Source organism: Herpailurus yagouaroundi, unplaced genomic scaffold, assembly GCF_014898765.1.
Source record: "Herpailurus yagouaroundi ecotype Mexico unplaced genomic scaffold, PumYag 249, whole genome shotgun sequence".
In the NCBI taxonomy this organism is placed as follows: Eukaryota; Metazoa; Chordata; class Mammalia; order Carnivora; family Felidae; genus Herpailurus; species Herpailurus yagouaroundi.
In genome coordinates this window covers 484069-504919 of record NW_024412466.1, presented here as the reverse complement: position 1 = coordinate 504919, position 20851 = coordinate 484069, and the positions used below count along the sequence as shown (strand labels likewise).

At 56.3% G+C, this 20851-nt stretch overlaps 2 protein-coding genes and 1 non-coding gene across 6 annotated transcripts in view; all 3 read left to right on the top strand.

Annotated features, from left to right (window-relative positions):
- The first annotated feature begins 14 nt into the window (after window positions 1-14).
- The window catches only part of EXD3 (exonuclease 3'-5' domain containing 3), a 77722-nt gene continuing 56885 nt past the window's right edge, over window positions 15-20851 (top strand). The window contains exons 1-3 of one of the 4 annotated variants that reach the window (XM_040460268.1): window positions 15-165; window positions 2550-2787; window positions 19360-19475. In XM_040460268.1, coding sequence (XP_040316202.1) covers window positions 19373-19475 — 103 coding nt within the window. In that variant the 5' untranslated portion in view covers window positions 15-165; window positions 2550-2787; window positions 19360-19372. Of the gene's footprint in view, window positions 166-2438; window positions 2788-16323; window positions 17217-19359; window positions 19476-20851 lie in introns of those variants that run through there. The other 3 variants (XM_040460267.1, XM_040460266.1, XM_040460265.1) reach the window with 3 other exon arrangements.
- Window positions 5599-15038, top strand: LOC121020284 (tigger transposable element-derived protein 1-like). The gene is made up of 3 exons (XM_040460280.1): window positions 5599-7039; window positions 14101-14177; window positions 14979-15038. The coding sequence occupies exons 1-3, from the start codon at window positions 5599-5601 to the stop codon at window positions 15036-15038; spliced, it is 1578 nt and encodes a 525-aa protein (XP_040316214.1).
- TRNAK-CUU (transfer RNA lysine (anticodon CUU)) lies at window positions 9462-9534 on the top strand. The gene has a single exon. It is a non-coding gene; the product is annotated as a tRNA-Lys (tRNA).

The window sequence follows — 20851 nt, the reverse complement described above, 5'->3', positions numbered from 1 at the left end:
TTATGCCGCGCCCCTCCGGACTTCCGTCCGGAGCTCCCCGAGTTCGCTCTCCCCAGCCCGCGGCGCCTCCGGCAGTGTGGGTCTCGGTGCGCCGGGGAAAGCCGTCCGGGCCTGCCGCTACCGCCGCGGCCGGGCCAGGGTTCCGGGCGGACCCCGCGGGCTCAGGTGAGAGACCGCCGGGGCGCGGGCAGAGGTGGGGCGGTCTCGGGGTCTGCAGGGGCGCGGGGAGGCAGGGCAGGGCCGAGCGGGGCTGTGGCCGAGCCGGCGGCCTGGCCGGCCCTGAAGGGGGTGGGGGTGGGCCCTCCACTGCGGCCCCTGCCCCGCCAGCCCGCGGACCGAGTCTGCGAGGAGCGAAGGCGTCGTCGTTCCGGCTCCGCTGGGAGGGAAGAGCCGCGGGGGCCGGTCCTGGGGCCGGGGGCGGGCCACGGTGGTCTGGGGTCTCCCACGGCGGCGGCCCGCGCTCACCCTCGCTCAACTTCGGGGGGAAACTCGGGGGAGGCCCCGAGTCTCATTCGGGGAAAACCAGGTCGTGGTGACGTGCCAGTGGCTCATCTGGGGCCCGTCGGTCCTGTGCTCCCTGTCCCTGGCCCAGATGGAGGCTCAGAGGGCAGGACTAACCCAGCCCAACCCACCCCTGTGGCAGGCGGAGCCCCTGCCCTGTGCCCTGCACAACCTCATTCACTAGAAAGTGGAGGCCCTCCGGGGCCAGGAGCCTCTCCCTGCAGGGGCCCCAGCCTCTCGGGGGCACACGTCCTTACCGCCACTCCCATACAGGTCTTACCTGCTGTCACATCCTTCACACCTGTGTTAGAGAAACAACCAACAGGTGTACAGAGAGATGGATTGACTTTAAGCAGCTGTGGGGGCTGGAAAATCCAAAATCTGCGGGAGAGCCAGGGAAGAACTCAGGGTTCAACTTGAGTCTGGGGGCAGAGTTCACTCTGTTCTCTTAAGGCCTTCCCCTGACTGGATGAGGCCCACCCATGTTAGGGAGGGTCATCTGCTTTAGGACAAGTCTACTGTTGTACATGTTAATTTCATGTAAGAAATGCTTTCACAGCAACCTGTGACTGTGTTTGACCAAACATGTGGACACCACGGCTTTGCCAGGGTGAAACAAATGAGCCATCACAACACCCAACCCCAGAAATGCTCCCGTAGACAGGCTCTGTCCTTTCATGCACATAAGAGAACACCCTGGCCCCCACGGTCCAGGGGAGGCTCGGGTCCTGGATGGCTGTCAGAACTCAGAACTCAGCTGTAACTCAGGGACCTGACTTGCCTTCCATGTTGGCCATCCTCTCTCCCCCGTCGGGCCTGTGGGTCCTGTGACCTGGGAGCCACTCTGCTCGGTTATGGCTGAGTCTCCTCCCTGGGTGATCCTGGTCCAGCTCTCTGACCCTATAGACTTCTTTACCTGAGGAACGGGAGCGCGGAGTCCTGGCCTGGCAGAGCGCTGTGACGACTCACAGACATCGCCTGTGATGTGCTTGGAAGGGCACCTGTGCCCCCGAGGACCTGCTTCCTCCCCAGTGGGGGCTGAGGCTCCCCGTCCTGCTGGCCTGGAGGTGGGCGGCAGCACTGGTTCCCTCTCCCACCGTGCTGCTCCCACACCGGCTCTGGGTGGCCTTCCTGCAGACCTGTCAGGGTCACTAGTAACCTCCTCCCTGGGCATGGCTCATCCTCCCCACTCATTGCCTGGCCTCAGGGACATGGCCCCCCCCCCCCGGGGGCCCCCGGGCCCCCCCCCCCACCGGCTGCCCCTCCTGCCTCCCCTGGGCTCTGGCCTGGCCTTTCTGTGCCCTCGCTCCCCAGTGGTCCCACTGTTTGAATTGCCTTTGGGCACTTGCCGCATCTCTCTTTTATCGACTTCTCTATTTCCATAATAAAAAGATGAAAAAAGGCCCATCCCTGTGCCTGTCACCATACCCTAACATTCACCGCAGCTCTGTTCATGAAGCCCCAAACTGGAAACAACCTAGCTGTCCTCCAGTGGGCGAACGGTTAGGCAGACTCGCACCCACACGTGGACGAGGGATGGGCCGTGGGCACACACAGCTTGCGGGGAAGGAGGCTCAGGGGCATGCTGAGTGGGCAGAGATCGCATACTTTGATTCCATCTGTATACGTTTCTAGAGGTGACAAATGATATAAGCGGAGAGATTAGTGGTTGCTTGGGGCCGCTGACAGATTAATGGCGTGGGGGTGGCTATAAAGGGGCAACCCTGGGGGGTCCTGTGGGGTGGAACGTTCTGTATCTTGACTGAGTCGGTGTCAGTCCCTCATTATGATTTTGACGGTGGTAACGTCTTGAGAACTGGATAAAGGGTATGTGAGATGTCTCTTTCTCTCAGAACTGCGTGTGTATCTCAAAATAAATTCTTAATTCAAAACCATTTTTAAAGAAGGATTCAGTCACAGGTTTTTCTGTTTTACAGATGCCCTGAAAGTTGGAGTGATTACTGAGCCTAAGATTCTTCCAGCTCTGAAATTCAGCTGCTGACATGTTGTTTCGAAAACTTACATCTGCTAAAATCTGTTCCAAGTAGGTGCTTCAGCGTTTGGAGCGGCCGCGGCCTGAGGACCGGTCCGAAGCTGGCCTCTGCAGGGGGCCCTGGCACCCTCCCCAGACGTGCAGTGGCTGTGGCATCGGAGGGGAGGCCGCCCAGGCTCCTGCCGCCACCAGCTGCCTCCCTGTCAGCTTTACGGGCAGACCCGCTAAGGTTGTGTGGATCACACAGTTCCTGCCTCAGTAGAAGAGTCCAGAAAAGGGAACCATTTCCTCAGGTAAGCGCATGACTCAGATAGAGGTCGGCATGGTGCTGGAACTTATTTGCCGAGGAGGGCAGTGCTTCTCTGTGGTTAATTCTGGAGCACGAATGTCCAAGAAACGGGCAGGAATTGGTTTTAGCCCAATACAAAGAAGTCGGGTTTGTTTGTTTTTTTCCTTTAAAAACTGGGCACTTTCCAAGACAAAATGAAATAAAAATAAGATTTTCCCCTCAGGAAATAAAAATAGTCTTGGTGTGATTGAAATGCGTGGTGTTAGAGATCAGCTTCCTGAGACCCGGCCCTTCCTGGGGTCAGCGAGGAGGCACCCGCCGCAGGGCACCGCGTCTCTCAAAGCCACCAGTTCCGCGGAGGACCTCGCCCTCCACCGCCCAGGAAACGTTGAAGGAAAACCAGAGGGACGAGGAAGGCAGAGCTCAGGCCGCTGCGGGGTGCTCTTCTTGGTGGCCGAGACCGCCTGTGTGACAGGGAAGCCGTGCCCGCAGGAAGCGCCTCAAGACTCCTCTCCTTTAAGGTGCACGGTTGAGACTGTAGAACGGGGAACGTGTCAGCGCTCCTGCAGGACTCCATGCTGGGCAGACCCTCATCCTCTGGGCGATGGGAGTCCTGGGCCGGCAACACCGACGCGCCCTCACGCGCCCCTCTACTCTCAGGCCGAAGCCAGTGCCGGTTTCTCGCCTTGTGGTTTCAAACGCAGAACGAGCCGCCACCGGGCTCTGAGCCAGTTTCTGCACGCGGCCCTTCACGGTGGGTGTCTGGGCCAGGCCACACATGAGACCGCCTCGCAGCTGTGGGGGACCCTGCGCCATGGCCACCGCAAGGCATGGCCCGCTGTCTGCGGGGGGAGCGAGAAAGGGGCAAGGCTCAGAGCCCTCGGGCCGACTGACACCGTCACGTTACGCCCCGTGACTCTGATAGAACAGCCTGGGAGGAAGGAAAGAGCTTATGGTGCAGGAAGTAGGTGAATGAGCTAGTGGATGACACCTTGAGACATGCAGGGCTGGATCTGAAGTCCAAGGATGAGGGGCCGGTCTGAGGAGGTCCCAGAGAGCGGTGACGGCTGTTTGCGGAGGAGGGAGCCAGGCCAGCACAGCAGCTCTGGAGGTCGGAAGGAAGCAGAATATCTGTGAGCCGTTCGGAGGAAAAGGCAAATCCAAGTAGCCCGTATTTAGTCAAAAGGAAGGAAATCATGCCCAAAAAAGTAAAAAGCAAAGGGAAGAAACCAAAAGGAAGAAGAGGGAGTTAATTAAGAGAAAAGCTTAATTAATTAACTAATTAATTAAATCAGAAAGTATAAAATTGTTAAGACGGGGCGCCCGGCTGGCCCGAGCGTGCGACGCTGCATCTCAGGGTCGTGAGTTGGAGCCATGTGTTGGGTGTAGAGATTACTTAAAAATAAAGTAAATTAAAAAAAAATAAAGTCAGTGTCTCAGTTAAAACAATAAAGTCAGAAAGACCAAACACCAGTTCTTGAAAAACAAACAATGAAATAAACTCCTGACGAGGTAGAGGGAAACCAGTGAAGTGAGACAACACTCAAGCTTAATGAGAAGCGCAGACGTTCTGCGTCCACGCTGGCACCACGGTCGTAAATGGGAAAACCTCAAGAAATCGATGCCTTATGCAAACACACCTGAGAAGAAACAGAAAATCGGAGCAGGTGGTGAGCAGCAGGGACACAGCGGGCTGCAAAGTTCCCGCCACGCGGGCACCGGGCTGGCAGCTTCCTGCCACGCACGGGTGTGTGCTCCCAGCCTGCGTGAGCCCCCGGCCCCAGCTGGGCCTTGAGACAGTGCAGCCCCTGCCTTGTTCCAGCTGTGACCGCCAGGGACCCTCACACAGGGCCACTGGGCCAGGCTGCTTCAAGTGCCTGACCCCTGGTGACCAGGGCAGGATGTTTTTTCTGTTCTGAGCCACTGAGTTTGGGGCCGTCTGTTTGCCAGCAGCAGATAACCGGTGGTGAGGGCTTAAAGCCGTCCAGCAGAGCGAGGGCCGTGGGGAGAGGACCTGGTGTCCAGTGGGAAGTGACCACCGCCCCTGCGGCCTGTCGGGGGGCTCATGGAGGAGTGAACGGTGGCCCCGTCTCCTTTCTGCAACTAAGATTCCTTTATAGTTTATTTGAACTTTTAAGATACCATTTGTGGTTTTCTTTTCTTTGTGAATATAAAGTGGAGTGTGTTCATGGTAGAATATTTAGCAAGTACAAAAAAGTTAAAATAGAAAATACAGTAAAACCTTGGATTGTAACTTGTTCTGTGAGTGTTCCACAAGATGAGCAAACATTTCTAATAAATTTTAACTTGATAAACGAGCCATGTCTTGCAATACAGGTAGCACAGAACGCCGAACGTCACGTGATCACAACTGAGCCAATGGTTCTTCTCTCTCCTTCCCTCTGTCTCTCTCTCTCTCTCTCTCTCTCTCTCTCTCTCTCTCTGTGGGATTGTGGGTGATCGTCTTCCATGCTTGGATGTTTGGTCTCAGGCTGTGGTGTTTGGCAGATATCCGTGATTTTTCAGAATGTTACAAGGGGCCCTCAGCTGGCACTGGTGTATTTTTGTCACTTCAAAGCACCAATGGACAGTCCTTTGCTTTTCCAGACAAGAGTAAGCTTAGGAATGCTTTGCTTCATTCTAGGTCAGGCTGCCTGCAGATAGAGACCCTTTCCTCTGCTGCCTTATTGCCGGTTCCATTAAATACAGTCTATGACAAGAGTTTGTTAATACTGTGCTGTAATCAGCATCTGTGTGAACGTTTGCAATGGCCCCCATGCAGAGAAAGGTTGAAAAGAAAGGCAGGAAGAAGGAGATGATCACGGTGGAAGTCAAGAAGGAAATCGTCGAGAAGTACGAACGAGGGATGCGAGTGGCCGAAATTGCAAGATTTTATAAGAAGTCTACGTCAACCATTTGCACAATATTAAAGAAGAAAGAAGAAATAAGGGGGCTAGATGCAGCGAAAGGAGTCACGAGAATATCAAAGCAACGGCCACGTGTTCTGGAAGATGTAGAGAAGTTGCTTCTGGTTTGGATAAATGAGAAACGGCTGGCAGGTGACACCGTGACCGAGAACTTTATCTGCGAGAAGGCAAAGGCCTTGTACACCGACCTCGTAAGTAAACTGCCAGGTACGTCAACAGAAAACGAAGAAGGCTTCAAAGCAAGCAGGGGATGGTTTGATAACTTTAAGAGGAGAAGTGGCATCCGTAGTGTTGTGAGGCACAGAGAGGCTGCGAGTTCGGATGCTAAGGCAGCCGAGGTGTTTGCTACCGAGTTCCAGAAGCTCATGGCTTCCGAGTGTTACCTGCCGGAGCAAGTTTTTAACTGCGATGAGACGGGGCTTTTTTGGAAAGAGATGCCAAAGAGGACGCACATTACGGAAGAAGAGAGTGCAGTGCCTGGTCACAGGCCCGTGAAAGACCGTCTCACCCTCTTGTTTTGCGCTAACGCGAGTGGGGATTTCAAAGTCAAGCCCCTGCTCGTGTATCATTCCGAGAACCCACGAGCCTTCAGGAAATGCAGGGTGCAGAAGAGCCAGTTAAACGTCATGTGGAGGTCCAACAGCAAGGCTTGGGTCACTCGTATCTTGTTTGTCGAGTGGGTCAACGAGGCCTTCGGTCCTGCAGTGAAGAAATACCTTTTAGAGAAGAATCTGCCGCTCAAAGCCTTGCTGGTGATGGATGATGCCCCTGCTCATCCTCCAGGCTTTGAGGACGACCTGCTGGAGGAATTCGAGTTCATTAAGGTCAAGTTCCTTCCTCCCAACACTACTCCAGTCCTCCAGCCCATGGATCAGCAGGTCATTTCAAACTTTAAACAGCTTTACACCAAAGCACTATTTCAGCAATGCTTTGAGGTGACCAAAGGAACAAACCTTACCCTCCGAGAGTTTTGGAAAAATCATTTCCACATCGTGAACTGCCTCCAGATCATTGATAAAGCCTGGGATGGGGTCACCAAGAGAACCCTCAATTCTGCTTGGAGAAAACTGTGGCCCGATTGTGTTCTTGGACCTGACTTAGAGGGGCTTGCTCATGAACAGCAGCCGCCAGTTGTCGGTGAAACGGTGTCCTTGGGGAAGACCAGGGGACTGGAGGTGAGTGAGGACGACAGTCAGGAGCTGGTGGAGGAGCATGGCCAGGAGCCGACCACCGGCGAACTGATGGGTCTGCATCGCGAGCAGCAGCAAGAGGTTATGGGGGAGATCTCGTCTGCAGGGGAGAAAAAGGCCGAGGAATCCCTCACTTCAAGTGAGATTAGGGAGATGTGTGAAATGTGGGAAACAGTGCAGAAGTTTGTAGAAAAGCACCACCCGAATAAGGCTGTAGCAGTGCGAGCGATGAATCTGTTCAACGACAATGCGATGTCCCATTTCCGTGAAATCCTCAAACGGAGGCAAAAGCAAGTGTCATTGGATAGGTTCCCTGTTAAAGTTGCACGAAAAGAAAGAGATTCCACGGAGCCAATAGACAGCAGTGATTCCGTTAGTGATGGTGAAAGTCGTCCTACCCAATAACCCTCCTCTCTCTTGTCTCCCTCACACCAGCCACGAAGGTTTTCAAAGGTCAGTGCAGGTTAATTTGTTGATTTTCCTTTATATTTTGTATTTTCTTTATTGTTTTGTATTATATTTCATACGAACACTTTTGAGTGGTGGAATGAATCATCTGCATTTCCATTATCTCTTATGGGGAAATTCACTTTGATATACAAGTGCTTTGGATCACAAGCATGTTTCCGGAACGAATTATGCTCGCAAACCAAGGCGTTCCTGTACAGAGAACTGGCAGGCACCCCCCTCCCCCCCCCCCCACCAGGGCCCACATGTCCTTCGTGTCCGTGCCGTGTCCCGGGCTGACACCACCGGCTGTCCTGCGGCACACGCCGTAACATTGCTGCTCTCGGTTAGGTTCAACGCTAGGGCACATTGTGAGGACTTTGTTTCCCGTGACATTAGATGTTTTTGTAAAATGTCTTTTTTAAGTAGCCATTCATCATTCATAGGACTTCTACCCTGTTGTTGGATATTAGGAGGCCCTCACGAGAGCAGGTGTGGAGCTGGAAAGCCCAGCTGAACTCTGGGGCCAGTGATTTCTGCCCCCTGCCCTCGGGCCATGCCGCAGCCTGCGCCCCATGGGAAAGGGTCCCCGAAGAGCCTCCTCTCGTGAGGGTCCCCAGCCAGGACTCTGGAGGGGCCGGTTCCTCCCCGAGCTGCAAATGCAGGCCTAGACCCCACTCGGTCTTGACAATGTGCACATGGTCGTGAGTGTGCGGAAGGGCGCCGCTCCAGACCAGAATCAGCACCCGCCATGGCGGCGGCCAGAGAGGCACACAACAGCAGTTCTACCTGTACCCCTCGCGGTATCTCTGAAAAGTTACCTTCTTGTATTTCAAATTGGCAGTCTTAATTTTTTAATTTTTTTTTTCAACGTTTATTTATTTTTGGGACAGAGAGAGACAGAGCATGAACGGGGCAGGGGCAGAGAGAGAGGGAGACACAGAATCGGAAACAGGCTCCAGGCTCTGAGCCACCAGCCCAGAGCCCGACGCGGGGCTCAAACTCACGGACCGCGAGATCGTGACCTGGCTGAAGTCGGACGCTTAACCGACTGCGCCACCCAGGCGCCCCATCAGTCTTAATTTTTAAAGAAAGGAACGGCCTGAAGTTAAACCAGTAAGTTAAATGTCGCTCCCACGGATACGGACAAAATAAAAGACACCAACAAACGTTGGCAAGGATGTGCGGAAATTGGGCCCCTCGTGCGCTGTGGTGGGAAGCAGTCCGGCCGCCTGTCAGCCAGCGAACCAGCTCCGCTCAGCCCGGCAACTCTACTCTCACAGAAATGACGGCACACCTCCACGTACAGCATCCATGCACAAATGTCCACGGCAGCCACAAGGTGGAAACAACCCAGATGCCCGTCCACAGAGGAGTGTGGTCCGGCTGTACCGTGGAATATTATTCAGCCGTGAAAAGGAGTAAGTACCAGCAGTGCTACAACGTGAATGAGCGTTGAGAGCAGCGTGCTGGGTTGCAGGACCCGGAGGCAAAAGGCCGCGTATCATATGACCCCTTTTCTTTGAGTGTCTAAAACAGGCAAATCCCGGGAGACGGAAAGTGGATTTGTGGTTGCCACCGAGAGGGCCGATGGGGAGCGACTGCTAATGGGTGGTCTTTCTGGGGTGATGGAAACGTACTGCCATTAGGTAGCAGCGATGTTTTCTCCTACCTAAATATACCAAAACACCGAGTTGTGCACTTTAAAGGGGTAGGTTTCATAGTGTGTGTATCATATAAATAAAACTTTTTAAAAATCACTGAGCTGTGTGCCCGGACATTTGATTCAGTTGAAAACGAATTGAAATGGCTTTCAAATTAGCATTCTCCTTTAACAAAACAGACCTGAGTGGCCCCTGTTTTCAGGGTCCAGGCTGGACGCCCAAACATGTCTGGGGTGGCGACCCCAGCTCCACTGGCATTTGGAATTTGGGGACGGCAGGGTGAATCCCGATGCTGTTGTGCAGAGTGGTGCCTTTGGGCCCGGTGCTCATCTCTGCGGAGGCGGCCAGGCACCTCCAGGTCCCCTGTTGTCTGGCCGGCTGCTTACCCAACGAAGACCCAGCAGAAATGTGTGAATCACACATGTGCTTTAAAATTTTCTGGTCCAGGGAGCCTGGCTGGCTCAGTTGGTAGAGCATGAGTTTCTTGACCTCAGGGTTGTGAGTTCAAGCCCCACGTTGGGCATAGAGCTTCTGTTAAAAAACATTAAAAAAAAGTGGGGGGTGGAGTTAATTTTTCTGAACGTTTATTTTTGAGAGAGAGAGTGCAGGTGCAGGAGAGGCAGAGAAAGGGGGGGGGACAGAGGCTCTGAAGTGGGCTCTGCACGACGTGGGACTTGAACCCATGAACCGTGAGGTCATGACCTGAGCTGAAGGCAGACGCTTAGCCGACTGAGCCACCCAGGTGCCCCAGGAGAGGAAATTAATTTTCATTTCCTAAGTCCAGTGTTCCCCGAATATCACCGTTCCCACCTGTAATCGATATAAGAGATCAGTACAGAGACATTTGATGCCTTACGCCAGGTACATTTTGCACTGAAAAGTAGGGCGCAGCTGACCTGCTGGATGGTGGGGGGTGGGGGGTGGGGGGCAGGGCTGGGGGAGACAGGGACTCCAGGCCTCAGGGGCCTCCCCCATGAGGCCTACGGCTTCGGGGGCTCCAGGGCTGGTGCCAGCTGATGACCCTCTGACGGCCCCTCGGCATTCCTGCCGCATGTCTTATGGGTAACACGGGCGGGGGCTGCCACCCATAGGGCCTGGGAAGGCTGGGTGCCGTGTGGGGGGCTGGGCACCGTGTAGGGGGCGCCAGGAGGAGTCCAGGGCTCTGGCACCCCCGGCAGTGAGGCTGCCTCGGGCAGTGGAGCCTGGGAGCTGGCAGCTCCGTTGTCACCCCCTCCTCGGCCTTGGCCACCCCTGTGATAAAGGGCACAGGACTCACCTGGAGAGGGGGCCACACAGCGGTGCCGCCTGTTTGCAGAAAGCATTATAGGAAAGCGGTGAAGGGACCATGACTTGGCGTTCACACGAGAGTGCTTTGGTGACATCTAAAGTCACTTCAGTGACCACAGTGTGGAGAGAATCGTGCTCTGTGGCCGCAGGAAGCCCCCTGGCCTTGTTCTCCTGGGACGGAGGGACAGACAGGCAGAAGGCTCAAGCCAGTAGCCAGCCGCCTTGGACTGCCTTGGACCAGCCACGTAGGTCCTTCCGGATTCTTTTAACTTCTGACCTTTTCCTTTACTTCCCACCTTTCTGGGAGGCTTGGAGGGCAGCTTCAGGTCAGGACACACCGTGAAGTGTCTGCTCCATGCTGTCCTGTCCTGGCCAGGAGCCTGGCCCTCTGGGCTTCCAGCCAGGTCTCGGGCTTTGCTGCCGTGCGCCTCCCACGCATGTGGCCTCTGTGCAGAGAGACCACCGGCCGGAAGAATGTGCCTCCCAGCCCGTCTCAGAGCAAGCCAGGGCCCCGCGCTGCTCTCCCTCCTGTAGAGGTGACGAGACAGCCAGGTCACAGCTGGGGCTGTGCATGTGTCAGCCGCACTCGCTCTGTGCTTCCCATGCCCTCACTTGCCCCAGGCTGCCCACTTCACCGTGCGGCTGGGCCGGGACCCCAGCCTGAACTGTGCAGGATGCCAGCGGGCCCTGCCTGGAGGAGACAACACTGCTGGGAGGGTGGCTGGGGCGTGGCCGAGGGGCAGGGTTTCGGGAGGCCTTGGGTCCTGCTCGGTCAGTGCGCCCTGGAGCATCGGGAGCCCGTAGCAAACACTGGACATGGCTTGTGTCGACCCCGATAATTAGACGGCCAGTTGTTTTGCCAGCAAAATGGGCTCCCGCGGGAATGGCAGAGGCTTTGCGATCCGGGACGAGCAAGCCATGACGAAGCCACAGGCAAGTCTGGAGAACAAAGGAGAGGAAGGTTACTTTACAGAGAAAAAGGAGACGGTTGTGAGGCACCGCTTGGAAGGGAAACCGCTTGGAGGAAGGGAGGGCTCAGGGTGCCGGCAGCTTCTCCTTGGCCGAGTCCTTCCTGCTGAGGGGTGAATGAAGCCCCAGCTAAAGTAGTGTGCACGCACGCACAGGTGCCTCTCTTGCTGCTGGGTGTGCGGCCGGCGCAGAACGCCAGGGCTGAGGGCTCCCCCTGCTGGCTGTCTGGCTCCACGTAAAAGGGCGGTTCCTTCATTCGGCTTCCCATCTGCGGGGCCTGGCGGGCCTGTGCGGCTGTCAGGTAGGCTCTCCTGGGCAAGCTGTCCAGAGGAGGCCACCTGGCCCGCGCCCTCCTGCTGCCGGGCTTGCCGCTGGGCCAGGGGCTTCCCGCTCAGGTGTGGAGCAGGGGCCAGGGAGCAGGGCCTCCGGAGTGAGTGGGTTCTTCGAGGCAGATGTTTTGTTGTGCCGCAGGGTACCCAGCAAGAACCTGGCTCAGGTTAGCCGCCTTTCAGGAAAATACATGGTGCTTAAATGAGTTGCACATTTTGACCGTTCATTTTAATTTTTTTTTTTTCAACGTTTTATTTATTTTTGGGACAGAGAGAGACAGAGCATGAACAGGGGAGGGGCAGAGAGAGAGGGAGACACAGAATCGGAAACAGGCTCCAGGCTCCGAGCCATCCGCCCAGAGCCCGACGCGGGGCTCGAACTCACGGACCGCGAGATCGTGACCTGGCTGAAGTCGGACGCTTAACCGACTGCGCCACCCAGGCGCCCCTTGACCGTTCATTTTAAACAGAAGTTCTCAAACTGCCAGGAGCCGCTCACCCCAGTGGGCTCCTGGAAGGCCGTCCGTGGGAAGGCCTGCTGGTTGTGGTGTGGGTTGCAAACCCAGAACCACATTTCCAGCTACAGATGATTTGGACTCCACAGTTTTTAATTTTCACTTTAAAATGAGGTCAATTAAAAAAGTCTGTCGTGGGGTGAACTTGAACTTGCTCTCTGCCAGCTGTTTTCATTCTCAGAAGCACATGGGTTTCAGTGTGTTGCTGTACTTTGTCCAGGGCTCGGGAACAGAACAAAGGTTGTGTAATGAGAGCTGAGCGGAGTTTCTGTGGCCTCGGTCCTTTCTCCAGGAGGAGGGGGTAGGTCCGTCTACCTGTCCTGGGACTGGCCTGTGAATGGAGCCCACTGCCCGCCTCTGGGTGGCCAGACGCTGGGTGCTATGCTACTTAGAGAAAAGGGGAAGAGAGCCTGTGGCAAATCTTGGAGTCGTAGGGGTTTGTCCACTAGAAAAAGGCCCCTCCCTCAAAAGGGCCATTTGGTCATCTGCCTCCTTCCTGGGCTGACCGGCGAAGCGGGTGGCTGCAGTGCAAAGGAGGTCGTCGGGGTCATGGCAGTGTGTGCTGTAGGCGGCGTGGAAAGAGCCTGACCACAAGGCATGGATGGACCACACTTGGTCTGCAGGACGGGCTTCCTCCTCTGGTGACCTGACTTGAAGGGGTGAGAGGAACCTTTGCCCTGCACCGATGCTAGTCTTTATTATAATTCTGATTGGACTGGGGCTCCACCTTTTTTTAAATTTATTTGAGAGGTGGAGGGGGGGATGAGTTGGGGAGGGGCGGAGAGGGAGAGAGAGAGAGAATCCCAAGCAGGCTCCACGTTGAGCGCACAGCCCAGTGTGGGGCTGGATCCCACGTCCCTGGGGTCATGACCTGAGCTGAAATCAAGAGTGGGATGCTCAACTGACTCAGACACCCAGGAGCCCCAGCTCTACCTTTTTAAAGAGGAGCCCCTCAGACCACACAAGGGTGGGGGGATAGCCAAAGAGAGGGGGTGGCCTGGGGGCCTGGCTGTGCCTGAAGGAGGGCTTCAGACAGGGCGCGTGGCAAGCCCTCGGCTTCCTTCTGAGACCCTTCTAGCAGCTGTCAGAGTGGCCTGCGGTTCAGAGGGCAGCACAGGGCACCTGCCTGCAGTCTGCCCAGAGACAGAGGCCAGGGGGAGGAGCCACCATTTGGGGTTTATTTAAACCACCCACATGGCTCTCGGTCATGCAGGTGGTGGGTGCTTGGCCCTGTGTTTTTGGATGGTGGACAAAAGGGTGCTGAGCCAGAACTCTGTACCCTGGGGGGAACTCCCGCCCCCCACATCATGCTCTTTGCTCCTCCCCACCCCCATCCTTGTGTCCAGGAAATGCAGGCACAGGATGTGGCCCCAGGGGCTCACACTGCCCTTGGGGGTTTGCTGCTTGCTTGGGTGGGGCGTGGTGTGGAAGGACCCTGCCTAAGAGGCCCTTCTGCACATGTGCTACACATGCCATGAAGTGTCAAGGGCTCTAGAAACGTTAAACAATGGTGTTGACACCATGGAGAAGCCAGGTCAGGGCCTTGGCCTTGCTGAGGCCTGGAGGCTGCTCCAAGTTAGCGCAGGGAGGAACCAGGGTTGAAGGGCCGAACAGAGGAAGAAATGGGCGGGGCTCCTGGTGCCTCCTCAGGGAGGGGCCCACAGGACCTGGACGGTCTCCAGCTTCCCCTCATGGGGGCCGTCTGCTGGGCCCAAGAGGTCTCCTCCCTCTTGAGGCCACAGGGGCCTGAGAGGTCTCCTTGGCACAGCCCACGAGGGCACTTGTGGCACCGGACTGCCCCCTCAGCACCCAGCTTTGTGGGGACTCCCAGGAAAGGGACAGCAGTAAACAGACAGGTGGATCGGTGGGAGACTGTGACCCGGCAGGTGTCACGGGGGAAAGACCGTGAGGGACGAAGGTGGCACGTTGGCTACGTGTGAGACGAGCAGACAAACGAGGAGAGCCCCCAGCTCCTGCTGCTCCTTCCAGCAGAGAGCCTGGCCATGGGCCTGGAGGAGCACCTGTGCGTGTGCCCCATGGGGCCTGGCCAGTGTGCAGGGGTGCAGGTGCAGGGGTGGCCGAGACCCCCAAAGAGGGCGTGCTGTGGGAACAAGTCTCTGTCCCCCTGACTTGCTTGCTGTGGTGCATGAGGAAGGAGGCCTCCAGGCAGCAGGTCTGGTGGGGCGGGTTGGGTCTGGGGGCGGGGTCAGGGGCAAGGCCAGGTGTGGGAAGGGGGGGTTGGGGTACAGGGCTGGGGAAGGCCCGAGGGCCAGGGTCAGGCAGGTGTGTGAGGTGGGTCAAGGTGGTCTGGGGTGTGGGCAGGGTCTGGCATGGTGTGGGCCACGGTCAAGGTGGGGCAGGGGCAAGGGTAGGCCGCCGTCTGGGAGATGCTTTGGTCTTGCAGCTGGAGCGGAGCCCTCAGGATCTTCTGGTTTGGCACATTTGGCGTTTATTGTGGACTTGAGCTACCTTAACGTGATTTCGGAACAAGATCCAGGAGGAAACCCACAATAGAGAGAAATTATGATTGTGCTATGTTAAAGTGAGAGCTGTCCCTAAAGCGTCTTCCTGCTGAGAGTCCTTCTGTTTCTTGAGTTAGGTAGGAGACAGGATGGTTTATTGTGAGGAGAAGGAGGGGCCCTGGGGTGTGGGAGCCTGTGCCTGGAGCGTGCTGTACCCAGCGTGTGCAGTGCGCGTGGCAGGGGTGGCGAGTCGGGGGCGCAGTAACTCGGCACAACCCCGACCTGCAGGAAGGCGCCTGTCCCTCCTTGTCACCGCACGAGGGCCCATCCTGCACCCAGCACCAGGAGGGGAGGAGGGCTGCCGCACGCGGCGGGAGTGCTGACCCTGACCACGTGTCTCTGCAGGGAGGCTGGCACCCGGAGCGTCGGGGCAACGGCCAGGAGGTGAACAGCACACGACTGTAGCTTTTAATAGCTTTCCTTTGCATTAATTTTTCAAAATTTGCAAGCTTATTTCATTTTCCAAATACTCTGCTAATATGCATAATTGCCTTTATAAATAGTAAAAAGCCAGTTAAAAACAAATAAAAGTGAACAGTGGTGCAGGGAAAGAGCTGGAAGAAAACCCAGGTTTAGTCCCAGATGACCCCCTTTTTCTCACACGCAAATGAACGGCAATCCCCCTGGCTCTGGTGGAGGGTCAGACCGGATGTGGTCCCTTAGTGTCCGAGGGTGCTCTGACCGGTTCGGAACCAAACGTGGGGAAGCATCAGGGGTGTCTAGCCCCCCTGTTACGGCTGAGTTGTGTCCCCCTAAAAATTCATATGCTGAAGCGCTAAGCCCAGCACCTCAGGATGTGATCGTGTTTGGAGACAGCATCTTGACAGAGCTGATTAAGATGAAATGAAGTCATTAGGGTGGGCCCTCATCCACTCTGAGTGGTGTCCTTGTGTAAGAGATCAGGACACAGACATGCACAGAAGGAAGACACAGGGGGAAGACGACCGCGTTCACACCCAGGAGAGAGGCCTCGACACCTTGATATCTGGCTTCCCTTTTCCAGAACTGAGAGAGATTAGATCTGTGTGGTTTAAGCCATACGTTTGTGGTGCTTTGCTTTGGCCACCCTAGGAAAGGCATCCCCCCACCCCCGCAGGCCAGTCTGTGGGTGGGGGGGGTTGGGGGGGGTTGTAAGCTCGCCATGAGGACCACCCCCTCCTGTAGTCCTGTCTCTCCCTTTCTTTCCTGGTGAGAAGCCCAGGCCGGGCATCCATTCATCTGAGCTGTGGTAGGAGATGTGCACACCTCTGGGGTGGGTGTTCCAAGAAGAGAACCGTGCAGGCCGACAGCATTTATGGACTTGGGTGCGACAACACTTAGGAGAGTAGTGAGACATACGGCAGCACTGTGAACAGAGCGTGAGCTCTGCAGGAGCTGGGTTTATAGCAGAGACGCCTGCCTGCCAGCCAAGAGCCACAGAGACTGGGTGGTGGCTGCCTACCCCAGCCTCTTTTGAGGCCCATTAAAATGACAGTTAAAGGCATTTTAAAAGGACAGTTTTGCCTTTTTACTAAAGGCAAAAGTGCTCAACGGAAAAGACAAGGGGAGGAGATGGAAAGCAGGGTGACTAACAGCCTGAGAAAGCTGGAGCCTGAGGCAGAGGGGTGGCCCCGTCCTGGCCCGAGCCCAGGGAGGCTCCAGACTGGAACCAGGGTCTTGGGGGTGTTCTCAAGCGGAGGGGTCAGACCCTGACCTCGGGGACCTGGGCTGTGGCAGCTGAGTGCCCGTCTGCAGGTGAGGAGGGAGCATTCCCTCCTGACAGACCGGCTAAGGCAAGAGACCTCTGGGCCCTGGTCTCCCAGGCCCCCAGTGTACCCGCACCGAGGACTGGCTTCTGCTCAGCCCCCAGGCGGCTGTTCCGTGCCTCACTCTTGAATATGAGCAGTGGTCTCCAGACGCTTGAGAAAAGCTTCTGAGAGGAAAGACAGTCACTGTGTAAGCAGGAAAAAGGGCGTCGATACAGAAGAATGTGTATGAAAACAAAGACTGAGTCATGAGGTCCTCTGGGGTAAGAGGAGAAAGAGTTCTTGATTAATGAAATTTTGATAGCGGAAATGAATAATGCAATGAGCATTTTAAAAAATAAAGTTCAGGAAACCTTCCCCAAAGGCACAGAAGAGGAGAGATAAGAAAAATAGAGGTTCTTCCAGGAAGCTCAGTATCTAAGAGCACTTCCGGGACAGGACGGAGGACAGGGAGGCCAGGACATTGTCAAGGAAAAATAAAAGACATGTCCCAGAACTGAGCGACATAAGCGCACCCAATGGACTCCACCCCATCCATCCTGCTGAGACCCTGGATGCTTGAAGGGAGGGTGCCTCGGGAGGAGGAGACAAGCGTCCTGCGTGCAGTGGGGAGTCAGGTGGCTGCAGACCTCTTGGCACCGGCACTGGGAGTTAGAAGGCAGTGGAGGGCCATCGCCATCGCCTGCCGCCCACACGCAGCCAGACTTCCAGCCAGGAGCAAGGGCCCAGGGAAAACTCTCGCAGACAACCAAAGCCTTGTTCAATGTGCTTCTTTGCGATTGTTCTCAGGAAGATGCTGGAGAATGTGCTCCTCAAAACCAGAGGAAAACTGGGGAAGGTGAGGACTGGGAAGTCCAGAAACGCAGGAGGCACCGGGAGAGGAAGAGAATCGGAGTCTCAGGGTGGCAGCTGTGGCACGGGGCTGGAGAGTGGCTGTCCAGACTGAGACAGAGGACAGAGGCTTGAGAGGGGACGTCTTTAAGAACAAGTGACAGACTTCCAGGATTGTTTAAACATGTGGAGAGAGGTGTTGGAATTGTCAGAGTCCCATTAATGATGGCAAGGTAGAGCATCCAGCAGTGCAATTTGTTCTTTGATCTATTCCCTTTCCCCATTCTTTACGTAGGATGATTTCTAGTGATCTGTCTTCAAGTCCCCCGATTCATCTGCCATCTCCAATCCACTGTCAGGCCCAATCAGTGAATTTTTCATTTCAGCTATTATACTTTTTATCGGAGAATTGCCATTTAGTTCCTCTATATAATTTCAAGTAATTTCCATTTTCCCTTGTCTGTTTACTCATTATGACCATGTTTTCCTTTAACTTTTTGGACATGTTTTCCATTCATTCTTTGCATACACTTAACAACGGTTGTGTTAGTCTTTGATAAACCCAACATCTGAGCCACGTGGAGTTGGTTTCTATTTTTTGGGTTTGTTTCGTTATTGTTGTTTTTTGTAATGTTTTCTCCTTGATTATGAGCCATATTTTCCTGTTTCTGGGTAGATCTTGTGATTCTCATATCATGGACCGAACATTGTGAATGGTGCATCGCAGCAACTCTGGATTCTGTTATCTTCCTCTGAAGAACGTTGACCTGTGTTGTAGTAGGCAGTTAATTTCTAGCTGATTACCGTGAACAGGCGAGCATGGCTTGGCATTTCGTGAGGATGGGTCTTTGTGTTGGTGGGACTCAACCTGCAAAGTGCTCCATTGTGGATTTTACCGGGGCTTGGTTTTGGATTTTGGCAGGGCAGGTCAGGAGTGGGGCTCACTCTAGGCATAGCACCAAGGCCTGGCCTTTCTGGAGTCTTGGCTAGATGCTGCAGCGTTGTCTGGGCTGGAGTCTAATGTGTCTAGCACTGCTTGACTGCTAGTGTCTCTGTTTCAGTCTCAGCCCCAAGGCAACTGTTTCTGGGAGCCGTGGGGATCCTGCATTGCTCATACACACTCCCGGCTGCTTCAACCGCCCCTCTTGCCGGTGCGCTGCCCCGCAGATGGCCTGCCACCTCCTCCACTTGGTGGAATGCTGTGCTCCCTGGGTTCCAGATCAGTGGTCCTGGCTGGGGGATTGCCCTCAGTGGGAGGCGGTCATCCTGGGGCCCTCCTCGGGCATTGTCCTGCTGTCAGGAAGCACGGTTGTGTGTGGCCTGTTGTCCAGAATCAGCTGCCTCGACTGTGTTGTCCAGTTGATGTTTGCAGTGGGAGGGCTGCGTCAGTGCCAGCCCTCCCACGTGACCAGAGCAGAAGTCTGGAGCAAACTCTGCAAGAAAGGAGAAATAACCGTAGTCCACGTGTGGCTCAGCTGGGGATAGTATTTACATAGTTGTACTCAGGTCTTCTATAAATAGTGAGCCAAAGGAAGACTCTCAGAACCGTTTCAGGAGGTTGTGGGGTATGCAGGCGGTGCTGGGGGACGATAGTGAATTCTTCCCTTGAGGTCGGTCCATCACAGGTAAGACTGAAACTGAAGGAATAACCACATCAACGTATTCTTTAGAAAGATAAATGAAAGTATCCAAGGGCATAGCTAGCAGACCTCCTCTGGGTAGGAAGTCTGGAGTAGGGAGCACAGTGGGTCTCCTCTCCCGTGCCCATGTGAGGATTTGGGGTTTACGCGGTAGACCATGCAGGCGTTACTGTGGTGCAAAGGAACAACCGTGAATGGAGACGAAGCCTTTATAAGGCCTCCTGGGCACAGAGGAGAGGAGGGAGGACAGGCTAATCTCCAGAAACGTGGAGAAGTGCGTCGTGGACGTAACGGCTTGCTGCCGGGCGGCGTCAGTTAACGGTGCGTGTGCCTGTGTGGGCTGGCTCCCGGGTCCTCGTGGCGAGCCCGTCTCTGAGGCCAGCTGGCGGGTGGAGCCGAGGGCGCCTGGGTCCCCGCACCTGGACCACGGAAGCGGGCCCTTGGCGTGTGGTTCTATTTGTCTCTCTCCGCCGATTCCTCACTCCTCAAGCTGCCCACTTTCTTCCCCAGCGCCGCCTTGAGGATGGACCCGGCTGACCCCCCTGGCGACCCCGCTGCCAGCGACCCCGCCGCTGGAGACACAGACCCCGCTGGCAACTCCACTGGCAGCGAGCGCCATTGCACAGGTGAGTCTGCGCGCCTACGGCCCTGAGTCTGGCTGGCTGCATTTGGCAGGGCCAGGCGTGGGTGCGCGTGCGGGGTGCGCGTGCAGCGGGTGTGGCGGGGGAGGTCTGTCCGGGTATGGGGTACGTGTGTGCACCAGGTAGGCGCCCTGGGGGTAGGCATCCCGTGCTGTGGCCTTGTGCGAGGCCGCCCCGGGAGCGGGTGCGAGCGTGCAGGCGACACAGCACGGCAGCGCCGCCGTCCTGTCTCGAGGGCTGCAGGTAGGCGCCTCTCTTTGCTCTGGGAAGGGCGCCACTGGCTCTGGAGGGTAAGCCACGTGGCCTGGTTGTCCCAGGGCGGGCTGCGTGCTGGCCACCTGCTTGCGGGCTGCCAGGAGGACTGCGGGACCGGACAGACACTCGGGCATGTGTGGGGGCACTTGGGAAGGACGGCTGTCTCTCTGAGTCCTGGCTCGACACGCACAGTCTCTGGGCCCCACACATGGGCGTCTGATCCGTCTTGCCAAGAAGGAGCGGGGAGGGGACCGGGATGTGTCTGAAAAGCAGGGGCCCGGGCCAGGCTGCAAGCACAGGAGCCCCAAACCCCGTGGGGTATTCCTTCCCTGTGCCCAGGGGCGGAAGCGGACAGTGCAGGGCGTTGGCCCCGGGTCCTGACCGGAGATGAGGGGCCTATTTGGGCACGGAAGCTCCTCCGTGGGGAAGGGAGGCATCTTCAGCTTGGTGGCCCTGGATGTGGTCAGCAAAGAGCTGTTTTCTCATTTCCACCCTGAGAGTCCGGCTTGCCTCTTTTGTTCGGGGCAGCCATGGTCTCCAGGTGTTCCCCACGGTAGCCTCCAAACTGGGTCATCAGTTTGGGGGTCACCTCTGCCCATTGAGCCAACCAGAGACAGGAGCGAGGACCCAGGTCCTGGTGGGATAGGGACCCAGGGTCTGGGGGGAGACAGAGACCTGGGGCCTGGGGGACCTGGGGCCTGGGGCAGGGACTCTGGGTCTGGGACAGGGAATCTTCCGGCCCCTCCTTCTCTCAGGGCCTCACCCAGGGTGGTGTGTCAGGCCCTCCTGCGTCTGCCCATCCCCTTGGGGCGCATGTAGGGTGGGGCCTGCACTGACGTGACATCCGGCCATCACACCTGGGCCTCAGTCTGAGGATATGCAGAGCAGCGCCTGCCATCCAGGGTCTTGCAGGCCTCACCCTTGGTCTACCGGAGCTAGCAGAGGGACAGGCCACCCTGAGAACAAACAGCCCTCCTGGATCAGACACAGCCCCCCTCCCCGGATCAGATACAGCCCCGCCCCCAGATCAGACACAGCACCCCCAGGTCAGACACAGCACCCCCTGGATCAGACACAGCCCCCCTGATCAGACATAGCCCCCCCCC